This window comes from Dermacentor andersoni, chromosome 10, assembly GCF_023375885.2.
Source record: "Dermacentor andersoni chromosome 10, qqDerAnde1_hic_scaffold, whole genome shotgun sequence".
In the NCBI taxonomy this organism is placed as follows: domain Eukaryota; kingdom Metazoa; phylum Arthropoda; class Arachnida; order Ixodida; family Ixodidae; genus Dermacentor; species Dermacentor andersoni.
Genome location: NC_092823.1, coordinates 87,305,271 through 87,327,570, shown reverse-complemented (window position 1 = coordinate 87,327,570; position 22,300 = coordinate 87,305,271). Strand labels below are relative to the sequence as shown.

General features: G+C 45.5%; 1 protein-coding gene across 1 annotated transcript in view; it reads left to right on the top strand.

The window, feature by feature from the left end:
• The window catches only part of LOC126544272 (luciferin 4-monooxygenase-like), a 36,269-nt gene extending 15,491 nt beyond the window's left edge, over positions 1–20,778 (top strand). The window contains exons 6-8 of the mRNA XM_072284719.1: positions 7,218–7,362; positions 11,787–12,041; positions 19,310–20,778. Coding sequence (XP_072140820.1) covers positions 7,218–7,362; positions 11,787–12,041; positions 19,310–19,452 — 543 coding nt within the window. The 3' untranslated portion in view covers positions 19,453–20,778. The remainder of the gene's footprint in view (positions 1–7,217; positions 7,363–11,786; positions 12,042–19,309) is intronic.
• The last annotated feature ends 1,522 nt before the right edge of the window (positions 20,779–22,300 follow it).

The following is a 22,300-nucleotide window of genomic DNA, read 5'->3' as shown; positions in this document are numbered from 1 at the left end:
TACACATAAACTTACGCTGATATTCGCACCTTGCAAGCTTTCCTGTGTGGCGAAGCGGTAGCGTGTCCGACTCTGGAGTCCACCTCCCAACCCAACGGGCCGAGTTCGAGTCCTATAATGTGAACTTTCTTTAAAGCTAAAATCGTTGACTTTATAAATTTATATCATTGTAGCCTTCACGTGACTGTGGCGTGGGCTTCTCGACATGCCGTGGACGCCAACGCCTTCTGCGCTGAACGGGAGCCTTAACGCTCTCGCGTTAAAATTACCCTCGCAAACGCGATGATGCCACTCCTCGCGCGTTCGTCGTGGTCTTCCCCTGCGGCTCCATTGTACAAAAAAAACTATCAGAATTGGCAGGAGCGTCATCGTCTTTCACAGCTGGCTCCATTGCCGCTCGTCATTGCCACGTAGAATTTTCTTTCTCTTTTGCCGTCCTAATGGGGAGGTCCCGCTAACGCTTGTGTGAGTCATTGCTTAAATGGTAATGAGTTGTTATAGGACCGCGAGTGTCTCGCCTAGACATACAGACCTTCGCTGCAATATTATTAATTGTATATTCTTGCCGGAACACTGCAGCGCCGAATGGGCCATCGAACTTGGTAGTACTTCCAGCAAAGTAATCCTCTGTAGCAGTACAGAGCACATTGGAAGTGAAATGAAGGCACACTGGGCATTTGGGGGGCTCATTTCACCCGAAACTTAATGTATCCTGCTTTCCTTTGGCCACAACATGAAATAACGGGATAAAAAAACAAGAACCATTCCACTCTGTGAAGGTGGTTGACCAGGGAAGCCTTTTAGCACAGGACATGGAGTTGACACATAATTTTCGTCAAAGGTACGAACTCATTCATTCTCTTGATCGGTGGTCGTCGTGACGAAAGGCATGGACACTCACTTACAGTATTTTCCACTCGCAACTGATATCACATTGTTTGAAATGTCAAATCGATGCACGTACTCCGATGCACGTACGTGGTCGGTTGGGCCGGATCAGTAGGGTCTTTTAGCGGTGCTACGGAAAGTACGGTATACGGTACGGTAAGTGCGTAATAATGTACCGGTCGAGGACTGCGCATGCGCGAACTCTACCGTGCGGAATGACTTTCCGTACGGCATACTAGATGGTAAGGAGTCAGCAAGGCTGGGCTGGCACCGTGTGTTGCGAGCCGGACTGCACCAAGCCAAAACAGTGAGAAGCTGATGTCGGCCACAGAGTCCACGCCGTGCATGTTCAAGTCTCATGTGCGTTTTTCACGATGATATGACCAAGGAACGAGTTAACATTAATTTACCTTCTACGACACGACGAAGTAGCAGCAAGACAGCCCTTCTAACCGGGAGGAAACTTCGGCTGACCTGAACTTGTGGCCGTACCCTTCTGACAAGCGTTTAGTATACTCTGACCGAATTAGAAGAAAACGAATATTAACAAAACCGAAAATCATCTAAAAGAAAAACTGAAAATAAAAAGTGGCGTAAAAGAAAAGCACTTCAGGATGGTGGCGCCATCTAGTGACGCAGAGTTTACTTAGAGGGGACGCTGAGTTTTTATAACAGTGACTAACTATATTTTTCTTGTCTACTGGTGTAAAGTGCCGGCAGTAGTGCAACTGACAAGAAACACGCCTATTTTTATATGTTGCTTTGACAAAAACACCTATGTAACAAAAATATGTTTCACGTGTTGCAGGACAAAGTGTCACAAGAGGTCGCTACCGATATTGTGACTGGCGTCTACGCTTGCCATAACTCGGCACTTCCGTAAAGAATAATGTGTGTGTGGACAAGCTGAACCTTTTTAGTATTTGCCAAAATGAATATTTCGCGCTCAGCGCTCAGCTCAGATTGGTGCGTCGTCTTCTCTCACGTCCGTGTCGTTTTTTGTCGCTCAATATCATTTAAGTAATGGATTACCAACTTGCCCGGAATGCTGTTCTCATTAAGCACATATGTATTGTATTCTGCAAGGCCCCAATGTTAGCCACTATCATCATTATCACATTACCGTACGCATCGAGCGGCACACGCAGCTAAAACGTTTTCAGTCATCGCGGTAGGTTGGTACGGAACGGTAATACCGTACAGTATACCGTACTTACCGTACCGTAATACGGCACTGCTAAAACTCTCTAGTGCGGCAGCGCAAGGGATATGTCGGCAACACGGAGACTGCAAACCGCTCCCTTTTCGGTACCGACACATCCTCTTTGAAATCGCCAACAGCAACAGGGGTAGTGTCATCGCAGCTAATTCACGCAAAGTGAGTAGCCGTGAACATTACGGGACTATGAGTCATTGCATTTTTTGCTTGCTTATGGGGGTATGACCCATTGCTCACAGGAGTATGAGCCATTAATGATGACAGTTTTCGACATGCTGTTCTGTATATTGTATGCGGGATTAGAAAGAATTTAAGCACAGTTCGCTTTACTTTTCTGAGTGCTTGTCGTCTCTGCCTTAAGGGGTTTTGGTTGCTTACGGGTGCATCAGTGCTCACGGGGGTATGAGCCATTGATGAGGATAGTTTTTGTTCACGGAGAACTAAAATGGACCGAACCCTAGCGACATACAGCTTCGCAGTAACACACGGCATGCCCACAGATCTGCGTACGGCGCCTGAAGAGGTTAAATGTATTCTTAATCTTATGAATACGCAGGGTACAAGAATGTATACTCCACATTGCCACAACGGGAACACCTTAAACAATAATCAAGTGGAAGCATCTGTCCTTTAGAAGGCTTTGCAAGAATTAGCTGATGTACCCTGCGCCGATGGTTTCAAAGAACAAAGCGGACAGCATATCTACATATTACATATCGTAGACAAAATCTAGTAGCACTACAGTTTCTCGAGTCGTACACATAGAGATAAATATGATAGTTTCCTATTGTTCTGGTATAGACAGCTCTTCCTGAAATGTGATCGACACTGACTATCCTCGGTTAGTCTTCAAGTGCTTGAGAGGTGAAGCTGTTTGAACGCATCAGCTCTATGTCGTGTTCGTCTTCGTTCTACATTGTCTCCGGCATGTGCATGGGCTTTTTTTAAAAATCTGAAACTAGAAGGTAACAGAGGTTTTAGAAACAATGGAACCCAGCCTTTGAGTCGCAAACACCAGTAGAGAAGTAGACAGACACTTAGCAACAAGTTTAATTACCACACAGCAAAACTACACAGCAGTTCGCAGGGCAGCCAGAGCTCGCACGCGTCGTACATACCACGTGATAACCAAAAACCCGAAATGACATCTGGTAACCACATTTAAAAAAAAATAAGCTATCTCTCTCTTTGGCAGCGATAACCAGGGTACACTGACACATTGATTGTCACCGTGCTTGAGGCTATGGTACGGTTCAATCAATTCTCGTTCCTATCACGTGGTTCCCCTGCCAATTATTTGTGTGTTTTCTAGAACAGCTGAACAGCCGCGCACTCGGCAATGAGTAGGCAAGTTTGCTCCTCCTCCGGACGTGACATCCTTTTCGTGTTCTTTTAAGCGGACAATATACAGCGGCCCGTCTGGCCTACATAAACGCGACCACGCTTCAACGGTATGCGATAGACAACATATTTTAAACAAGTTGTGGAATTATGGCTGGTACTGCAAGCACTCCTAGGTTTACGATTTTCAATCTTAGCGCATAGACTTGACATCTTGCATGGATCCGAGAACACAACCCGAACGCCGTGCTTGTGGCAAGCTTTTTTTCACATTGTGGGATACCTTGTGGATATAGGGCATGACTCCCACTCGGTTACGGTCCTCACTGGCAGTGCTGAGTGATCTGCCTTCTGTTTCATTTTTTCAACTTCTTCAGTTTTGTCTCGGCTACTGCTTTGAGAACAATATCAGGAAAGCCGGCCACCTGTACACGCTCAATCTGTTCATGAAAACTTTGCTCCATTGAATGATGGTAACTTCTATTGAGGGCACTGTGAATGGAAAGGGTGGCTATGCTACGCTTCACTTGTTTAGAGTGTGACGACTCGAATCGTAGAAGCTGTTCCTGGGTATGAGGCGCATACGTCCAGCAGATGTGACCATTGTCAGAGAAGGTTGGTTTTTAGTCTAAAACTTTATTGTAATGTCTGATGCGAGTTCTTTCGTAAAATTTAGAGCCTTCGTGCACGCTCTAAATGAACTAACGATATCACTTCAGATTGATTCTAGTTCCAAAGAGTCCTTCAGGTTTAACAAGATCAAAAAATCATCAACATACCTGAAGACATTGACTACCCTATCGTCATTTAAAGAGCTGCTCAGAGCTTTGTCAAATTTTGAAAGACAAGATGTGGCATAAGACTCGTGCCACACTGTAGCCTATGCAGATACCGTTCTTTTGCACAAACAATTCATCCTAAAATTCAACAGTCGTCGACAATAGGTACTAGAAGTTCTAGGAAAGAATCAATAGGAACACCGCAGGCGTTCTGGAACGGAACGCCCCCTTTTTTTCGTGGAGCTTCCGCACAGCTACAAACAAATCAACATGTGGCATTGAATACAGCAAGTCCTCTACGTCTAAGGAGAACGCCGTATTTGCAAAGGTGCTGTTTTTCACAGGGAAAGTTAACTGCGCAGTCCGATGAAATGGTAGAAAACGGATCAGCTGCAACGAGTGTTTTTAGCCAGCTTTGCAAGTACAGGCCTACCGATTGCTGCCAGGTTCCCTTCTCCGTCACAATGGCTCTAAACGGGCAGTCAACCTTATTGGTCCTAAATGCAAAGAAGACAGTCAGGTTGTCCATCCTTGATTTGCGTACCTTTTTTACCAGCTTACCCATGTAAAGCTCACTGAGAAGCTTGATAGCCTTTGTCTTGAGTTTCGCGGGTTTTTTGCATACCTTTTTAAAGTTCTTTGAAACCGCTTGCACACCTTTTCTGAGAAATAGAGGTTACTTAGTGATATATCTCTCTCTTTCTAAGCGTACCTTATGTTAGATTTCGCACACTCAGCACACATAATTGTAAACAAAACTGACAGTTGTGGATATTGTCTTGTAACAATTCTGCAGCATTCCCTTAGTGTTATTGCACCTAAGAATATTACAATCATGTGTATCCTGATCTCGGGGTCTTCAAGACACTGTTGGCGAAAGAAAACCTACGATTAGCCCAAATTTCACAGCCCTCGGTTAGCGATCGCACAGGAAGTGTAAGGCATTTGCCGAATTTGACAACGGATTTTTTAGAACGGCTACCGAACAGTATTTAGGTGTTAGCGGCATCGTTCCAACGATGCAGGAATATACTGAAGGGGCTAGCCAGTTCTTGTTTTGAAGGTAACCGAACAACGGAACAGATTGCTGTTTACAGCCGGCATAAGAAAGTGCTTTGTCTGTTATGTATGCCATATTTTTTGCATTCTTCGATTCTACCAAAACTGCTATTCAATATGCTGTGATAGGTAACCCGCTCTGGTGGTTCAGCCACTATGGCGTTTTGGTCAGAGTGTGGAAGGCTTTGATTTCTGGAAGCAGCGACAGGGTGATGCCGTTCTGATAGAAGAGTGCAAAACCACTTGCTTAGCTTACTGTGGGAACCTACCATGATTCGGGGTTTTAAATAAAAAAAAAATCGGTGACGATTAAGGTACTATGGAATGCGATATTTGAGTGCAGCTGTATGTGTGTTTTCATTTTGCGATATGCTGAGAACTCGCAACGATCACCCCACCGACTTGCAGAGACGCGACGCGCGGCGCTACCCATACGGACCAACTACACAGTTACCGCTTCCCAGCAGATGCAGCTTACGTGACCGTAATCTTCACCGCAAAACGCTTGCGGTGAACGCTATATGCGAAGGCGAGCTTTCCGGTTCTTTCTAAAAGCGAAGGCTGTATTGGCTCACAAGTTTCGGTGGCGATGTAATGACGCAAAAAAATGCAGTTGCTCCCGGACCAGAGCAGTTGCGGGAAAGTGCACACGATGGGGCGGTTTGATTGCTTGCGTGCACACGCGACGAGCGCAACCAATCGCAGCCGTTTCGCATCCGCCTGGGAAGCAAAAGGTAGGAAAGGGTTTCGCGCGTGCTGCGCCGGCTTCGTTTCCGTTCAGTTGTCACGGAAAACGGATGGCACGGCCACGCTGTGTGCGTTCTCCGCAGAAAGAGGTAGCCTTCGACGCGCGGTTGTGAGAGCTCGCCCGTGAAACGGCTCGCCGTCGGGGCGCCGATCCAGCCGTTGGGAGCTAAATATACTCTGACATAGCGTGAGCGCGCTCACACGTTACGACACGTTGACGAGGAGAACAGCGTCAATAGTTCGACCGATGTTTCGACACACTGGCGCAGCCAACCTAAGCGTACGCGGCCAACGTACTCCGATGTGCCCGGCGTCGAGCGACGCTCGCCCGAGCCCCGATGACATGGGACCATAAACGTGCCTTTAGAGACGCCCGAGCCCAGGCAAGCCGACAGCAAGGAGAAGATTATGAGTGTAGGAATCGGGAGGCCGAAGCAATCCGGCACCACTACCTGTGCGTTACTTAACAGTCAGGAAGGTCAGGTGCACACAGGACAAGCTTCGCTCGCCCCCGTTTTCTGGTAGGCTGATAGATTGGTATTTTTTTTTCACTTCCTCCGCATGGCCGGTGCGGCGGATGCCCGGACGCGATGGCTATCTGGTGGTGCTTCAAGGTGGCTTGCCCCGCTTTCCTCCTCATGCTCCCGCTGCACCCTCCTCCATCGCTTTCCTCCTCGCGCTCTCTTCGCTCTCGCCTTCTTTCCTCCGGAACTGCGCTCTGCGTTCGCTCTTTCTTCCTTTGCTATGCTTGTTCGCTCCGCTACGCCGACGTACGACCAGTGATGGAGATTTTGGGGCCAAGTTAAAAAAACGGAACTATGATGTTCATTTGCCCTCTTCCAAATCAATATATTGCTGCGAATCTAATGAAAATAGACGTTTGAAAGCATAACTTCTCAGTATAAGGGAATGTAGTGGTTCAATTTAGCTTCCACTTTAAAGAATCTTCGGTAGAACAAATTATTTCGGACTCCTTGATTACGTGGTATCTCTTAGCTCAGTCTGTAGCTTCGGGAAGTTTGGTTCCACCCTTTATTTATTGATGAGATCGTTCGTCGATGAAATGCTTTGCGCGTACTTCTTTTACGCATAAAAGGCAAGAACTGTTCAGTGCTTGTATCAGACAGCTAACTGAAGAGGTCCTTGTGTTTCACGCTTCCGCTACTTTCCTCCCCTTTCTGCAGATCGTGGACATTGTCACTGGAGGACAGCTCGGACCTGGCGAAGTCGGCGAGATATACTTTCGAGCGCCGCAAGTCATGAGAGGCTATTACAATAGACCTGAAGCGACCGCCCAAGTACTCGACCCACAGCGATGGTTCCGCAGTGGTAAGTTGTGCGGTGTTTCTCGACTCCGTAAATTCTCGAAAACGAAGCTATAACTCTCTTCTACGGAACATTATAATATTGAAGAATGGCAACCGAATATCGCCGGTTTTAAAGCGACGCTTTCTTTGACTCATTTTGACGCTTTGCGCGGTGCGCCGCTGACCTGTTTTGCACGAACACTTCGCATGTTCGCCGCTATATGATGCAATGTGTCCGGGTGGTGAGTCTGACAAGCAGGAAACCGACCCACCTTTTGCCCAGTAGCGAGCAGCAACACAAGCTGCTGACAAGATGCCACTAAACTTGCATTTCTGTCACCTACATCCAGGCGCGAAAGAAGGGACTAGCGGATCAGGGCGCGTCCTTGTTTTCTAAAAAAAGTGCTGCGGAACGTTAAAGTTTGATGGTTCATAAATGCGCAACGATGCTTGTGGCAGCGATGGGAAAAAAAATGTCGCAGTTAGGCCTAAAAGGCAAAGCATCACTGCCATAGCATACGAACTAGTGGACAGCTATCCAAAGTAAGGAGAGTAGTTTTATTCGCCGTATAATGTTGTAAACTTAGGCATACTAACTAAATTGACAAACATGGTATCATGCGAGCACAAGGAAACGTGAACACACCTCACTCGATGACCGCAAGAACTCGCTGTCACAACGCTGGAGTGACGAAATGCCACAGCAGCGAAGCGAATTGACCATCGTGCTGTGTCTCGCATCATCGCGAACTCAGCCGCGAAAACACAGCGCGGCGGACTTTGTCCCTGTCGCAGATGGCTTTCAAGATACAGTGGCACGGGCTTCCGCGCGCGGCTGCCCGGGTCGCCCGTAGCAGCATGAGCCCACGTCCCTACCCTGCCCCCGAAGCCTAGCGCGAGACGGAAGACGGCGCGCTTCCTCCCCGCTTTATCCTCTTGCGTGTTCGAGCTTGGCCACGATCGCCGGCTCACGTTCGCACGCTTCCACTCGTTCATACAGCAGATGGCGCGTGGTGATAATTTTATCGCCCTTGTAATTTATGCGGAACCTCACGGGCATCGCAACGGTGACGCCGCCGGCGTAAATTTGCCTGGAGCGTCCCTATGATTAATATACATAAAAAGTAAGCTACATCATATAACCGCAAGCCAGAAAATCAATGCGTCGCGGCCATGACATGCACGTCTGCGTGTGAGCGTGCGTAGTGCACGTGCGCGTGCATTTGCGAGTATGCGTCCACTCACGCATGTACAGATGGAGAAAAAAATGATAAAGCAAAGAGTTGCATGTAAATAAATAGAGGCCTAAGCGCAAGCCGCAAACTAAGATGGGAACGTGCAGTTACGTAATCACCTACGAAAGCTTCGGCCACAGGTGAGAGGGGTCCCGAGTAATTTTTTATGGCAAATAATAATAATTGGTACATGCATGATTGCTCATATCGCGGAAGTTTGTTTGGAAACCAAAGTTAAAACGACAGGTTTTCACTGCGCTCTCTGCAAGTTGCGGAAATTGCGGGGCGATAAATGAAATTTGTGCACGTTCAAGCGTTAGCCGTCAAGGTTTTTTGAAAACCAACCACACGCTCACGCTGTCGCAAAATTTCGACTTCAAGGTATCAACCAAATAATGCTTTCGTCCACGAAAAAGAATGATGGCGGATCCTGTTTACTTCATGGAATTAAAGCTAAGTTGAACTTTCTTCAAGCACATAAACTGAACTCTGTGCAAAAAGACAAATATACCTGGAAGTAACGCAGATAAAAAACACACTATGGAGTCTAAGCGAAGAGAAATGTTCGCCAAGTGCTTAGATTAATGCTCTTCAACTGATTTTCGTAAGCACAACTGTCGAGCAAGATGGTTTGCTTTTGCTTTGCGTAATAGCGTTCTGTCCTTTCGTTCTCATTACCTCATCTTTATGCTTCTTTACGTCATTAGTACATCTAATTTATTTTAATGCAATGCAACGTGTAAGCTCATTCAGCATACATATATTTTGTCCACTGCACATATAGCAACGTTATTTCATGTAACTCTTCTGTTTAAAAAAACCCCTTTCGCAAGCTAACCAAAATACCAACGGCGGTCCATGCAGGACATGGCACGAGAACGACGACATCGTTCCATCTTTTTAGAGGAATAATGGTTAGGAAGGTGTAAGTAGAGAGAAGTGCAAAACATATGTCAACATACTTAGGGTTTCTATGTTTCCATTTTTAAAGTGCCTCATACTCAGTGGACCAAGACTGGAGGAGGCCAAACATGCCAAACTAAAAAAAAAAAAAATCTAGGAACCCTTTGTAAAATCATGCACCAATCTGTCGAAAGGGCTGACCGCTTTAGAGATACCCATTAGCGGACAACATGTTTTATTTAATAGCATAATTCTTTAAATTGACAAAAACAGCTATACTACATGGCTCTACTTTGTTGCTCAAATTTCTATGCCGTATAAACTCGAGCGAATGATGTCACTTGGACTTTTGTTAAACTAGAGCAAGCCCAAATTGAGAAAACTATTTAGGTTGTTGTATATTGTGCGATATTTGAGCAAGACGGATGTGTGCTTTATATATACCTTGGAGGATACATTATATATGCATATGTTATGTCGTTATATGTTGCTCTATAGCACAGCATGGAGTTGCGCTGATCGCACTAATTTGTTGGCCAACATGTCATCGCGACAAAGCTGGGTCAGAATATCTACATATCCAGAAACTTATCCTGTGAGGCGCAGACCGGTTTATACGAAACCTTAGTGGGCTAGGCAAAGTAATCGTGGCGTTAAATAACTATTTTCGACAACGTGGTCTTGAATTTTCTAAAACCATTGATGCATTTCTCTAAGCTACGGAGGCATTTCTTAAGTATCCGGTTAGGGTAGCTCGCGAAATAGCAGTGTTGTTTAGGGAAATGAGCCCGCTATGGCGAACATGGCGCTAAGTTGTGTGTGACTGACTCCGACAATGGAGCACCTGTTTCTAAGCCAGTGGTGTGGTTATTAACACTGTGAAATGCTCCGATGCAGTCAAGTCAGTGTTTCTTTGTGTGTGTGTTTGACTATGTGTGTGGGTGAATATGTGCCAGTGGAAGAGCTTTAGCCTGTCTCCTAGGTTGACATTTTCTTCAAGAAGGTTGTCAGTTTTCTTGAAGTTTCTATGCCGGTTACATATATATTAGAGAATTAATATCAATGCTTTCGCCAGGTATTACGTTCTTAAGCTTAAGCTACGATCCGATGGATGAATGATATTACAGCGCGTTTTGGTGAGGCGATAATAATGTTAAAGTCGAACTCCAGCCACGTTTCTGCTTTCTCGTACACTTCATCTTCTAGCTGCACTGCAAAGAGTGTAGCGAAGATGATGTGATATCCTGTGGTAGGCTATCCGTTGTCGAGTTTCCTGCGTATAGGCTTCCTGGTGCATTAGAATGGGGTATGCGCCAGGAAGGTAGTGGTCTGATGTCAATAGCCGCGGCACTCACCGAGCACAACACTTGTGATACCCCAATTTTTCAGTGAAATATCTTTCCATTGTATCGTAACCACTCCCACGAATCTGGGCAACAAGTTCACGGACGGTGATCCTCCTTTTCTGAAGCACTTCGCGTTGAACCAACTCGATAACCGCCTAAAACAAATGGTCTTCCACTCCGTTCTTCATCGTGGACTTCCTTCCAACCGGTACTAAACTCCCTGCACCACTTTCGGACGTCTTGAACGGACATATTTGTCGCTATACACCTCTGTCAACTAACGATGAATATCCACGGGTGGAGTCCCTTTGGCGTGCAAAAAGCGAATTACGGGACGGATCTCGCACTTGCCGGGATCAGCAATGGGAACCTCCAACTCGGATGGCTGCTGAGCCAAGAACGAGTGGGGCAGCGAAGCGCGGCCGTGGGGAATCGAGAGTAGGGGAATAGCCGCGCGCAGCAGTGTTGCCGGATTGCACTTCGCACCTCCCCGTGTGGCTGGAGCTCTCTGAGTACCTTATTTCTGGATCAACCCTTACAAGATAACACGGCTGGAATTATCATTAGTAGCTGGAACTTAATACGGTTAGTTTATTATGGCACGTTATGACACATGTACATCAACACGACGAAACTACAACTATCCGTCAGATGAAGATGACGCACGTATTGAGTACCCACGGAAGCCATAGTGAAACAAGTTTTGCTTGTTTCTGTAAGATCTGTATGAAGACCACACACTTATTCACTACCTTAGAAATAAGTTTGAATTCTTTCTTTAAGATCTCTTTCTGTAAGATCTATTCCTGTAACAATCTTCTACACAAGTTTACAAATTTCGTGAGATCCCATGCCACTCATTGTTATGGCTAGTGCTCAAAGCAGTGCGGTATATGTGTTTATAAGCATCGAGTCAAACTGCTTCAATTTGACCTTGTCATGGGATCCACTGCATGGTGCAGGCGACGCCGGGTACTACGACGGCTCCGGGAAGTTATACGTAGTCGAGCGCCTCAAGGACATGATCAAGTGTCTCGACCAGCAGGTGGCACCGGCTGAAATTGAGACTATTCTGATGAAGCATCCACTGGTTCTGGAGGCTGCAGTTGTGGGCATCAATCATCCAGACTTAGGAGAAGCACCAACTGCGTTTGTGGTGATTGATCCTTCCACTAGAGGACGCATCGACTCAGAGGATCTCGTGCGACTCGTTGCAGGTGAGACAATTAGTCACTTTATCAGAAAAGCAATGTTTTTTTTTTGCCTTGGCTCAGCATGTGGGAGTTGGAACAAGGAATGATTTTCTACATAAATTTATCTGCAATATTTTCCTGAATAACAAAGGGAACTAGGTAAACACACGTTCCCAAAATGTATATCACTATGTTGAAAGTTTAACATAAATCTCAAAGGAACTGCATGCATATCATCCGTTCTCAAATCTACTTTGTGTTCAACAGAACGCTAAAAAATACGCAATAAGTGGTTGTGCATTTTAATTTTTTTCCAAGTAATGTCGGACTTTTGAAGTAGACCAGCTCATGCACTAAAATTGTGCTATCTGCCACAAGCAACCTTTAAAAAAATATTTGAAAAGTACCCTGAAACACCCGGTATAAGAGTGTGTGTGTGTGTGTGTGTGTGTGTGTGTGTGTGTGTGTGTGTGTGTGTGTGTGTGTGTGTGTGTGTGTGTGTTTGTGTGTGCATCGAGTTCGGAATGGACGTGAAATTCCCTAGAATGCTCATTCCAATAAGCAGTCGCAGTTATGCCTGATAGTTGAACCATCCAATGCAATAGCAAAATAGTAGACAGCTATATGAATTAGGGATGGTCATCTTATCGGCCATATAACATTCGCGTTCTAATACATTAACATTGAATGAAGGCGCGCATAAGATAACCTGAACACATCTCACTTGCTGGCGTGAGGAAGCGTGGTAGCAGCAGCTAGCGAATTGATCTTGGTTCTGCCTCTCGCTTAAAGGCGACTAAGCAGCTAGAACACAGCACTCACGAATATGTAAGCCCGCGGCGCACGTAGACTCTGTACTCATCACAGATGGCTTTCAAGGTAAGGCTCGCGCGGCCCCGCCATACGCAGCAGCCAACGGAGTAAGACGGTCCTCCCCTCTGCGGGGTGCCTTGCGCGCGATAGAAGACGGCACGCTTCCTCCCTTTCCTCCCTTGTTCACGATCCTGAACAGCCATCATCGGCTTCGCTGGTACGCACAGCATACGGTGTGCGGAGACAATGTTATCGCCCTAGAAGATTACACGGAACATCACCGTGACGACGACGACGGCAGAATTGCACCTGGAGTGTCCATATAACTGCTATCGCAATAAAAGCTAGCTGATGGTGCGTGTCGTATTGTTCTACGTGTGGAGAGATCTGGACTGTTTTGCAAAAGTCGTGAGAACTGTCTCAGAAAAAAACCTCATTGACAAAAGTTTTCTTAACACATTTGTGTTTATACGACAGTGGATTACAAGTGAATTACGGCTGATAGTTTTTTGAGCGATTGGCATTGCTAGGGTACTTCACGCACTTTTCGGCGATATTGTGTCTGCCTGTCCAATTGCCTCTCGGTCTGCCTCTCTGTCGGCGTCTCTAACCGCATTCCCGTCAGCTTGGCTCACTGGGTAGTCCATGGTAGTAGTAGCAGCAAACAACTTTATTGGTGTCCTGAGGAGCTCGGCAGGAGCCTGCTAGGTAGGTCCCTACCCAGCCGTTGGCTAGTCTCATGTCGGAACAGAGATGCCATGCCTCTCCGCTCGTTCACGCGCCCTCTTTACAGCCAGGAGCTGAACGTCTTTTCTAGGATCTGTGATGGTCTTCGTACAGTCTTCTTCTTGGTTAAAATCCTGTAACACAGGGCGCTGTGAGAACGTGTGATTTAATGAGCAAAATTCAGTGCCACAATCAGGACAGAGTGCATCAATGTCGAGGTAGAGCATGTTCAGAAAGACCCTAGAGGGGTAGGCCCCCGTCTGGAGCATGCGGAGCGTGCTAGCTTGTGATCTGTGGAGCTTATGATGGGGGAAGAAAAAACACTGCCTATTCCCTCTGTAATGAAATGTGATTTCATGATAAGTAACTAGGCGATCACTGACGACGAGCTCTTCCGAACTCACCCGAGACACCGTCCCATCGCGGCATATGAAACTTCGCGTACGGTCGTGGGCTATCTCATTGGGGTTCAGGCGACCCGGTTATACATGTGGTCCCGCGTCAGCTGAGAATCGACCATGTGATGAATAATTTCAGACGGGGCTTTGCCGTTCAGAATTCTGGCTGCCTCTTTGGCTGTCAATCCCGATGCGAATGCTCTAACGGCTGCTCTGGAGTCCGTTGACACTGTAGTACGTTTTCTGTCAAGTAATGCGAGAGCTATAGCAACCTGTTCCCTCACGTCGACCAAGGCGGTCTTCATCGAAGCTGGCGAGAGGAGCTCTCCCCTGTCATTGACTACTCATACGGAGAGCTTCTTGGCACTGGCGTGCGGCGTCGCCTCAACAAAGTCTCCGTTCCGGATGTCTTCTTTAAGAAAGCCCTAGCCATCGCTAACCTTCGACCTTTATTGTTTTGGGGTTCTACAATAAAGCAGTTCTTTATTTTATTATCAAGTTGCGTGGTCTTTCCCTGATTGAAGCTAGGACGGAAGCCTGCCGCATCCAGTAGTCTTTTGCCTGCTTTGGACTTTGATAATCTAATAATTTGTGACGATATTCGTGCTGCTGCTAACTCCGAAGTTAAGTAAAGTCATGGGCATTTACACGCGAAAACCACTTTTTGATTATGAGGCACGCCGTAGTAGAGGACTCCGGAAATTTCGACCAGCTGCGGTTCTTTAACGTGCACCAAAATTTATGCATATGGGTCTTTTCGCATTTCGCCCCCATCGAAATGCGGCCGCCGTGGCCGGGATTCGATCCCGCAACCTCGTGTTCCGCAGCCCAACACTATAGCTACTGAGCAATCATGGCGTGTCACTCCGAAGTTGTGTTGTGTACTCCCAACGTCCCTAGATACTCTGTGCTAGCCGTGAATGGAATGCCGAGTTCCCTTTTGACACTTTTGCGGATGAGCGTGTCTAATTTATCTATATGCATTTTGGTCCAATTGAGGGCCGCGACTATGTAAATACCATGACTCATGAGGAAAGCATGGTGAACCCTAAGGAGTATATCCTCACCTAGGCTACATTTCTTGTCGGACACTCTCATAATTAATCTGAGAATGTTCTCCGTTTTCGTCGTGAGATGGCCTGTAGTCTTAGCGTTGCAGCCCCTTCAGTATATGGAAAGCCCAAGGATTTTGATAGAGTCTACTCTAGTGATGAATGAATGAAGAAAGAATGAATGAATGAGTTTATTTCTCCTGTTTACAACAGAAAGGCAGCAGAAGCTAAAGGCCATGTGGCCTGACAAAGGCTTCTGCTCCCACAACAATTCGGCACGCAGCCCGTACGCAGCAACAAGTATACAGACATACCGAAGTCAACTGGAGTGTCGCGAGACAGAATGTTATGTTCGGGAAACAGAACATGTCTACAAGAAATATGAGAAACCAACAGGATACTCAAAGCACGATACATTTTGTTTCAGACCAACTACAACCTGAAAACAAAAGGAACAAAAGACTGACAATTTATACTGCGGTTCTAATAAGACAAACTCAATGTTGTTAAGAATAAGAAAAGTTTTGTATGATTTATTTGAACATTCCATAATTTCATCCAGGGATGATATGCAATTCCAAAATCTCGTACCAGCGAGGATGTGCCCATCCATGGTACGAACGCTAACGGGCACCTGATCTACTGGGGTGTCCCGCCTAACACCTCGTCTAGCCCGTTTGTACAGCGGGAGTTACGACTTTACAGGCGACAGTGCCAGTCCCATACCTTCCAAGAAAGACTCTGTAACATCCAGAGCCTCCTGTAGAGCTTGTTCGACCATCGCCTCCGATCCTCCGGGACACCAGATTGTAATGTCGTCAGTCTATAATGCATGGCCTACTTAGGCAATTACTGCAAGGCTTTCCGCCAACTTGCGGATTGCTATATTGAACAGAAGGGGGGAGATAAGTGCCCCTTGGGGAGTGCCCCTCCTTCCGAGTGTGAAAGACTCCGAGGCTGATTTCGGCAACCTTATGGCCACCGTCCAGCTGTCGAGGAAGGACGCAACGAAGGAAAAGAATTTACCTCCTAAGTTTATGGCCGATAATCGCCTACATAAACGCCCACATAATCTTAATTCATAAGAAAGGGGACGCCAAAGATTTGAAAAATTATAGACCGATCAGCTTACTGTCCGTTGCCTACACTGTATTTACTAGGGTACTCGCAAGCAGAATCAGGAACACCTTAGACTTCTGTCAATCAAAGGACCAGGCAGGATTTTTTAAAGGCTGCTCAACAATAGACCATATTTACACTATCCATCCGGGGATAGAGAAATGTGCGCAATATAACCAACCCTTATATATAGCTTTCATTGATTACGAGAAAGCACTTGATTCATTCGTAACATCAGCAGTCATGCACTCATTACACAATCAGGGTGTAGACGAGCCGCATGTAAACATGCTGAAAGATATCTATAGCGGCTCCACAGCCGCCGTAGTCCTCCATAAAGAAAGCAACAAAATCCCCATAAAGAAGGGCGTCAGGCAATGGGATACGATCTCTCCAATGGTATTCACAGCGTGTTTACAAGAGGTATTCAGACACCTGGACTGGGAAGAATTCGGGATAAGAGTTAATGGAGAATACCTTATTAACTGGCGATTCACGGATGATATTGCCTTGCTTAGTAACTCAGGGGACCGATTGCAATGCATGCTCAATGACCTGGACAGGCAAAGCAGAAGGGTGGGTCAAAAATTAATCTGCAGAAAACTGAAGTAATGTTTAACAGTCTCGGAAGAGAAGAGCAGCTTTCGACAGGGAGCGAGGCTCTGGGGGTGGGAAGGGAATAAATCTACTTAGGGCAGGTTGTGAGCACGGATCGGATGACGAGACTGAAATAATCATAAGAATAAGAATGGGCTGGGGTGCACTTGGCAGGCATTCTCAGATCATGAACAAGAGGTTGTCATTATCCCCCAAGAGAAAAGTGTATAACAGCTGTGTCCTAAAAGTACTCACCAGCGGCGAAGAAACCTGGAGGCTTACGAAAAGGGTTCTACTTAAATTGAGGACGATGAAACGAGCTATGGAAAGAATAATTATGGTTTTAACGTTAAGGGGGGGATAAGAAGAGAGCAGATTGGGTGAGGGAGGAAACGCGAGTTAATGAGACCTTGGTTGAAATCAAGAAAAACAAATGGGCATGGGCAGGGCATGTAATGATGCGGAAGATAACCGATGGTCATTAAGGGTTATGGACTGGTTTCCAAGAGAAGGGAAGTGTAGCAGGGGGCGTCGGAAAGTTAAGTGGGCGGATGAGATTTAGAAGTGTGCAGGGACAACATGGCCACAATTAGCACATGACCGGGGTAGGTGGAGAAGTGTGGGAGAGGCCTTTGCCCTGCAGTGGGCGTAGCCAGGCTGATGATGATGATGAGATATGCAGATGCATTCCACGCGGGGACTTCGCTGCGGCGGCGCTAGATGGCGCTACAGGCCCAGAGCACCTAGGCTGCCCACACGCCTCACACAACGCATTTAGGGTTTCTATGTCCAATGTTTCCAATGTTTCGATACATTACTTCTATGCTAACTGCAGTCGCGTCGGGATTCATCGTGTGATGTGTTCAGCAAGACTCTTCTTTCCACACAGATACCGCGGGTACGGTAAGCTAATTGCAACACCGCGAGGCTGTCGTGAATAATGATGCCTTTGGTTATTTCTTGCCAGCATAAATGGCAACAATAGCTGACTTCTCTTCTCAATCATTTGCGTATTGACTTAGATCTCTGCTCAACGATACTGCAAAGACTAGCCTCGGGTACATTTTGGCCAGCGTGGGAATTAAAGCAGAGTAACTCGAGCGAATTTAAATGAATGCAACCTGTGGTCTTTTATATCCACATTCTTCTGGAGTAAGGTATGCGCCCGAAATTTTCCCAAGCTTATGCAGCTGAATATAGTTTGACAGAGCAGCTTTCTTTGTGTCGTGTTCTTCGTAGCATAGGACATTTTTGCAAAATTATTCAGCTTGATATCTCTGACTAGCATGATAGCGGTACGAAATTTGTGTTTGAATATATTTGCAGACCATTTTTGAATATGACCATGGCAGAACGTTTAATACGCATACATCTCATAGCCTAATCCATTACAAACTGCAGCAAATGCAGAATTTCTAAACAGTCGTTTTATTTCTGTTTGACTGAAAGTATTGCCAAAGAATAAGAATTGGCTGGCGTACGTTTGGTAGGCATTCTCAGATCATGAACAGCAGATTGCCATTATCCCTCAAGAGAAAAGTATATAACAGCTGTGTATTACCACTACTAACGTACGGGGCAGAAACCTGGAGGCTTACGAAAAGGGTTCTACTGAAATTGAGAACGACGCAACGAGCTATGGAAAGAAGAATGATAGCTGTAACGTTAAGGGATAAGAAAAGAGCAGATTGGGTGAGGGAACGAACGCGAGTTAATCATATCTTATTTTAAATCAAGAAAAAGAAACGGGCATGGGCAGGACATATAATGAGGAGAGTAGATAACCGATGGTCATTAAGGGTTACGGACTGGATTCCAAGGGAAGCGAAGCGTAGCAGAGGGCGGCAGAAAGTTAGGTGGGCGTATGAGATTAAGAAGTTTACAGGGACAACATGGCCACAATTAGTACGTGACCGGGCAGTTGGAGAAGCATGGGAGAGGTCTTTGCCCTACAGTGGGCGCAACCAGGCTGATGATGATGATGATGTTTGTCAAACTCAAGAATTCATGCACTTTTGCTTGTGCTGGACACCAGCATATTATACTCGTTACGGTTGGAGCGGTTCTTCTTGCTGTTTCTCGTAGACTTCCGTTTAATGAAAACTGCACCCTGTCCCAACACGGTTCAAAACAGGACTGCACACCGCCAGTCGCGGGCCTTGTTCTCTACAGAATTTAACAACAGAACAACAAACGCTGAACGCTATTGCTATACAGACGCACGAGTTCTCGCACGAGAGCTCCGTGACGTCTAAATGTTTAGACGCTGTGGCCGGTGGTCCTGTCTTGCGCGTTTCTGCCATCTGAGCTAACCGTCGCGGCGCGCGCATCTTGTCCAAGTACGCTCAGCGTCTCTTGCCAGAAATGTCGAAATGTACTCTTATTGCATGGGTATTTAACATTTTAAGGTCACATGTCCTTGCAAACCTACTTGTGAGTACTTCATTGTTCTTAGGACACTATAGCGGTAAGTTCTTCATTAACCTAAGTTGATTCAGAAATGAAACTTCCCATGTTTTTTTTTTTTTTTGCTGCATATGGCTTTACTGAACTGCATGCAATTCTTTTTTTTTTATTATTGTTGCAGAGCAAACAGCCTTTCACAAGAATTTGCATGGCGGAGTTTTCTTCGTAAACCAAATTCCGAAGAGCGAAACTGGAAAATACCTGCGGAGAAAGCTGCGTTCAGGACACCTGCGCTTTACGGGAAAAGCACCGGATGCGCCATAAATTATCCGTGCATTTCTGAGCTGCCTTCTCGATGTGCGCGCACTAGCATCGTTGATGTATATAATGTGTCAATTATATCAGATTTTCAAAACAATGACATCACGGTTGCAGAAAACTTTGTAAACATTAGCAATGAGCTTTAGCGCATGCTACTTAGGTTCAGAAAAGCTATTATAAAATAGCGACAGCCTATAGTTTGCTCTCTAGCCAATTAACATATCTAACATTCGTCGCGTGCTTCTAACACTAATAAACTCAACAATTAACACGAATATGCTTCGTTAAGTTGTCTTCTAGGAGAACCTGCTTCCAACGTGCGGCGTTTGTTTTGAGGCATTGAACGATAACAACTCTGGTAGCTTAGAACATGTCGCCAGAGTGCTTGAGAAAAGGCAGCCCACCAGCATAAAAGAGGTGGTAAATGTTCTAAATGAAGTGGTTGGAAGGCATGGGACATTCGCGATTTAATTAAGGAAAGATGTCGCAAAGTGCGGAGGTGCGGGAACCGAAATTCATGCCGAACTTGCAGGCATTCGAAATTTGATTACTTTCATGAACGAAGAGCTCGAAACCTTCAGAAAAGATGTGGAAGTGTTCCGATAGGAACTGGGGGGCACGAAATCTGAGAATGAACTGTGTCGCGAGGAGAATGAACAGCTGTGGAATGAACATAGTAAATGTATAAGAAAGAAATTGTGGAGCCTATACAATAATCCATGAATATGAACATTGAAACACAGGAGCTTTGGGAAATCCAAGATGAGCACCTAAAGAAAACAGTAATAGACATTGCTGACGCCTTGGGCATTGCATTGAATATTTATGATATTTATATCCCACATCGAGTACCATCAAAAAGCAGGGACAAGAGAAAACCCAATGTCATAGCGAAGTTTCTAACGCGAACTGCCCCTGACAAGTTCTTGTCAGCTGCGAAGAAAGCAAAGTTAGGTGCAAAGCAGCTATAGGTTTCAGTGAAGATGAACCCGTACACATATTGAGCACCGGAAAACAAGCCAGGCGGGAGAAGAGTAGGAAATATGTTTGGGTGTCGCAGATAAGATCCTTAGATGAAAAGCTGAAAAATTGCCTGTTTTGGATATAACCTGCTCTGCGGACCTGGAGCAAGTTCTTCAGGCGTACATAGTGACTAGGACGTGAAATTTTGCCGCTATGTTCGAGATGATTTGCAATTGTGGAAACTAGGAAACAATATCCATAAATTTCGCCTGCGATATGCACTTGATGAAAGATGCATGTGCTCAACAAATCTGTTATGTGTATTGTAACAAAACAAAAATTAATAAATTCTTATTCATTCCTGTCTTTTCTGGATTAACTTAACTCATCAATTTGGGAGGACGTCTTGCCGTTTTTTCGCCTGATATAGCGTACAACTGGTTTACAGAGATATATCCTCGGTATATAAAAAGCACTTCACAACTTAAACTTGTGCGTGAACTATAGATAACCGCATAAACCGTTAAAATGACAAAATAAAGAAAATAGACTTTATAATGTGTGCCTTATCGGACGCGACCGAGGTGCTATCAAGGCTTTGAAAGATTGCACAAGGTTCGGCGAGAACAGACAGCGGATAGAACCATCGATATCATTCAAGAAACTTCCGATACATGCAGGCGCGTCCTGCGCTGAGCGATAGCATGCGATCATTCGAAAAACAAGTACACGTGTCACTACGTAAAAAAGTATACAAAGGAATTGAGCTGGCTAAAAATTCAATTAACGTTTTACTTCTCTAGAAAATAGTACATACAATGCTGCAGCTCTAGACTATGTGTCCCTTTCCACACATGCAGAATTTTTATTTTTCCCTGATGAACATGAAGTAAAAATATATTCAGACGCTTTAAAGTGGGTAAATGTGAGGGCATCAATGGTTTAAAACTACAACCTATTATTTGTGTTACTGAGCACTCAGTCCGTAAACAAGGTGTTTCAGCTAACTTTTGCCAGAGTTAGCGGCGCTTCTTCGTAGCCTGCGCTGATACTTTTGAATCATGTTGGTCGCCGAAATCTGTTGCACGCCTCTTCTCGATATGTGCCGTTCGGACTGGCCAGCTCGACATAGGCCAGCTTACACCAACACACATAGTGAGTGGGACCTGCATTATCTTTTGCTTTCATAAGCTTGTGTTTCAGTAATCGTTCAGGCCTGGTTGGTGCAGGTCTCCTGGCTCACTTCTGTACCTTGTCACTCGTTCTAGGCGCCTTTCGAAAAGTACTAAAAAAGCAACACTCTCACCAAGTGTGTAAATATTTTGGCCATTGAAGGTAAATATTTATAAGCACCTGCGCGAGAACAATACACGCTTTTGCTCAATCCGCATAAAACGCATGCAAACATACACCGTACATACGTGTCCATAGTAAATAAAGTGAACACATTCTACAATGCATATTTCACACTTTGTACGTGATCTTGGGTGGAGAAACATTTTGTTTCTGTAAAAATATGGAGTATTTTCGCAAAACACATGGAGTAGTTTCAGTGTGTCCACATGGGGCACAGTGTGCTTCAATACCGCAGGATGTGTATGGAATGGCAGCTGCTACGATGAGGTTCCATTTGCTCATGATTTATCAACACTGTATTACGTCTCTGAAGACGTCATATATAACCAAATGCATCATATTTAATATCGCTCCTAAAGCATCAGTGAAATGTATGCTGAAGCCTCCCACATATTCAGTTCTCGAATATTTGATCATAAATATCTGTTAAGCCATCGCTTGCGTTCTATACAATGAAATATACACAAACCCCGGTAATATCGGCTTGCACAAGGTTGCTGTAGGAAGAATAGCACAGAAGCTGAGACTATCA